Source organism: Amphibalanus amphitrite, unplaced genomic scaffold, assembly GCF_019059575.1.
Source record: "Amphibalanus amphitrite isolate SeventyFive unplaced genomic scaffold, NRLGWU_Aamphi_draft 002118F_arrow, whole genome shotgun sequence".
NCBI lineage: Eukaryota > Metazoa > Arthropoda > Thecostraca > Balanomorpha > Balanidae > Amphibalanus > Amphibalanus amphitrite.
In genome coordinates this window covers 25,306-28,965 of record NW_024883611.1, presented here as the reverse complement: position 1 = coordinate 28,965, position 3,660 = coordinate 25,306, and the positions used below count along the sequence as shown (strand labels likewise).

Here is a 3,660-nt window from a genome sequence, read left to right as displayed (position 1 = left end):
CTGAAAGTATCAAAAGCATTTTTAGTTTTTTTTATAAACGCCACATGTAGGTATGCAAAGGACTTTATTTAACCAATGCATAAACATTCATGTGATACCACAACATCCTTGTAACCACCTGAGACATAGGTAATCATTACCGTGAGACATTTGTAGATGTAACACGACCTGAGACATTGTCCTAATCGACTACTAATTATCCTAGAAAACATGAAAGACAATCCTTCTAACACCGAAACCGATCTAACATTGAACAGAAATCACTATGATCATTTTGCATTTGCACATAACCTTCTATGATTCGTGCTATAGCTCGTATTGTAAGCGCTGGCCATGCAGTGACGTCGGAATATGACGTCATCTCCCCCCAGAGACTGCCGCCGTGCTGCTTATGACGTCACACGTGTAACGAACTTCGCACGTTTGTAGGCATAAATACATTGTAGGAACAAACTATGTGTAAAGGCATGAATCATCATTTTGTATGGTTGTCGATAGCTAATTAACTAAGTTCTATGCAGGCTATCTAAGCCATTGTTAGGTTAATGGCTAACGCGAATTGAGTTTCACTCGTCCACCCAATTAAGAGAAGTTTTTTTTTTCTTAATTTGGCGAAGGTGCAAGCATCAGCATGAAATTGACATATTGTCGTTTTTACGAGGGACACACTCTGCCATCACCTAGGTACAACTTTTTCTGTCCTCTCAGCTTTCTATGCATTGTCCGATACATCACCTCGCATTTCAAACCGCCCGCCTAATGGCTGATCTCGTACGCACCCAGTGCGCATGCGCAAGCAGAAGGCAGTCGGAAGGTGTCCATCGCGAACGGCTGATAATAATCGCTGGGATCGTACACCAACATACGCTGAACGGTGGATTTTTGCAGACAGGCGGACTCGTAGCACGCGGGAACCAATGGGCAGGGTTCCCCGGGTGATTGACACTCCTCGAGACGCACGGTTTGGGTGAAGGTGTCGTAGTGTACCTGTGGAGACATCAGGTGGTTAGTTGATGAACTATAGATTTGATAAAAAATATATATCGACAGTTCCGAGCAAGAACATCCTTAGTGTCAAATTTTTCGAAATTGAGATTTTTATACCATTCGACTCAGCTTGTCGAGCTGAGTCGAATGGTATAAGAATCTCAACTTCGAAAAACTTGACACCGTTAGGATGTTTTTGCTCGGAACTGTCGATATATATTGGGGAGGTGCACACTGGACAATATTCATTCCGAGACATTTGGTAATATTCGTGCGACTAGCTTTTTTACTTGTTTTGGTTGACTATAGCTTTTTTATACGACTAGCTTTTTTGCTTTTTTGCATGATACAATTCACTTATGTTTTGGTTGAATTTGAACAACTAACAACTTAATCATTGTTGATAAATTGACAAGCATGGTTCTTATTCACACTTATCCATAGCAAAACCACTTTTGCAAACTATAATTACTATAATATAATAGTAATTAATAATTCTATAATTTTTAAATATCTATAGTTATAATAACGCTTCCTCAATGCGTAAAGACTTCATAAAATAATGGAATGAACGCTACTATAATTTTCACAATTAGTTGAAGTTTTTCACCTTTTTCCCAAAGTTTAAACTCATTTTGTCTCACCTTAATTCCATTGACGATCGTCCTCCAATCTCCATCCGTATTCACCGCTCTAAGTGGTTGTACGTAACTAACTGCGCTGCTGCAGACGTAGCTTTCCTCCTCCAGTTTCGTTAACCTGTCCACTGAATTCTCAGTATCAGCCACTACGTCTTGATAGAGCGATAACACTGCATAGTGGTGGTAGGCAATAGCGAGACGGATCATCTCAGCAGGATAGTCAGAGTCTTCTAGACACCAGGGTTTGGTGGTGTTCGATGAACATGCTGGAATGCCGCTGGACGAAGGAACGGGGTAGGTAGGAGGACTAGTAGGATCGGATGAGGATCCAGTCGCTTCCGGGGATTCAGAAGGCGACTCAGCTGCGGCGCTGGACTCTGAGTCTGAGTCTGAGTCTGAGTCTGACTCAGCCTCAGACTTTGATGCTGACATTTCTGTAGACTCATCGGTGGGCTCATCAGCTATCATCTCAACTTCTATCTCTTCCTCTTCTGTCGTTACTCCCTCCGCATCCTCTCCTGCCGGTTCAGCTGGTTCTACAACCACTTCTGCGGCTTCGTCAGCAGCTGCTGGCAGCGTGTCGGCAGCTGGGGCCTCCTCTGCAGCCGCTGAAGCTACTTCCGGTGGGGTATACCGCTGTGCCGCAGCGGCCGATAGCAGCACAGCCAGCAGCAGCTGCGGAGAGAAAAAGGGACGCTTAGATTAGTATATAACAAATAGAATAGTAATATAAAAGCAGGCAACTGTGTAATCACAGAAAGCTGTGATGGACCGGATACAATTAAAAGTAGCGGCAATACTGGGCACTGGTAAAGTAAAATAAATGCTTGGATTGCTTAGGAAATAAGAACTTGAATACTTTTGTTAATTCATAAAATGTTGTTAAAGTGCTTCCAAGTTCCATAGCTGCACTATGATCACTTTTGGAAACACTTGTATGCAATATAAACAATAAGTTCAGCGTGTGGTTTACTTGCATCATTCATTCAAAGAAACCTGAAAAAGATAATTAGTTCTACTCAAGACGAAGCATCCGAAAAAAATAATACCACATCTAGCTTCAACACAACATCCAATGGTCATTACTGATTGCATATAGCATATTTCCTCTCTCTCGTCTCATAAACACTTACCACTGCTCTGTTGACCATATTTGCAATCAGTCCTCACTCCACTTGAACTCCCGCAACACTGTACTTTTTCCAAGAGTTCCACTGAAGCGTCGTCTTCCATTCACCAAGCGACGCGCACCGAGCAGAAATGGTGAGAGAGAGAGGGAAGGCAGGTGGTTATATAGAGTGAGAGGACGCACTGGGATGGAGGAGGGATGATGAGGGAGGGAGAGAGACGGAGAGAGAGAGAGAGAGAGAGAGAGAGAGAGAGAGAGAGAGGGAGGGAGGGAGAGGAAGTCTGACCTGATGCTACCAAATTGGCACAATAAATTTGACAATCCATCATGTAAGCGGCTGGCAGTGCAACTCGCCAATGCATTCATCATGTCTTTACATTTGTAAGCTATTGATTCTTGTCAAGAGCTCATTTAATCGCTCGTTATCTATGTAGTTAGGTACGATTCTAAATCATGCAGTATGCGCTCTATCAATTTTATTACTAATTTGTTCATTCATTTCTTCATCAATTCATCCGTTTTCTTTTTCAGTTTTTATATTCATGCATCTTTTTCGCACATGTAAGAATTTTAGACCCGGGTCGCTAAAGGTCAAGTCACCAGGTCACGTCAAGTGACCTTATCTAAGAAAAAGTTCACAGGCTCATTGTAGCTACACCGACTGAAAAATCGGTTTGAAACTTTCAGCGATTGATACGAGTAACAGTGTGTAATGTGTATAAAATGTATATCTCGGAATTGTTTATTTCTGACCATAAGGCCTGGTCAATTTGGCGACCTCTCATGATAAGTCAATGGGAGAAAATTGAAATGCGCCTCTTTTGGACGAATTTCGTTCTAAACACTCTCAACCAACAGTTAAGAGTTAAACATGACACACTGAATCGGAAAAAATGCACCCGT

The 3,660-nt window shown here is 42.2% G+C and overlaps 1 protein-coding gene across 1 annotated transcript; it reads right to left on the bottom strand.

The window, feature by feature from the left end:
• Positions 1-714: 714 nt before the first annotated feature.
• Positions 715-2,779, bottom strand: LOC122376374. Its single transcript, XM_043356203.1, has 3 exons — positions 2,762-2,779; positions 1,632-2,303; positions 715-987 (listed from the first exon to the last, which is right to left on the bottom strand). The coding sequence occupies exons 1-3, from the start codon at positions 2,777-2,779 to the stop codon at positions 757-759; spliced, it is 921 nt and encodes a 306-aa protein (XP_043212138.1). The 3' UTR covers positions 715-756.
• Positions 2,780-3,660: the final 881 nt, after the last annotated feature.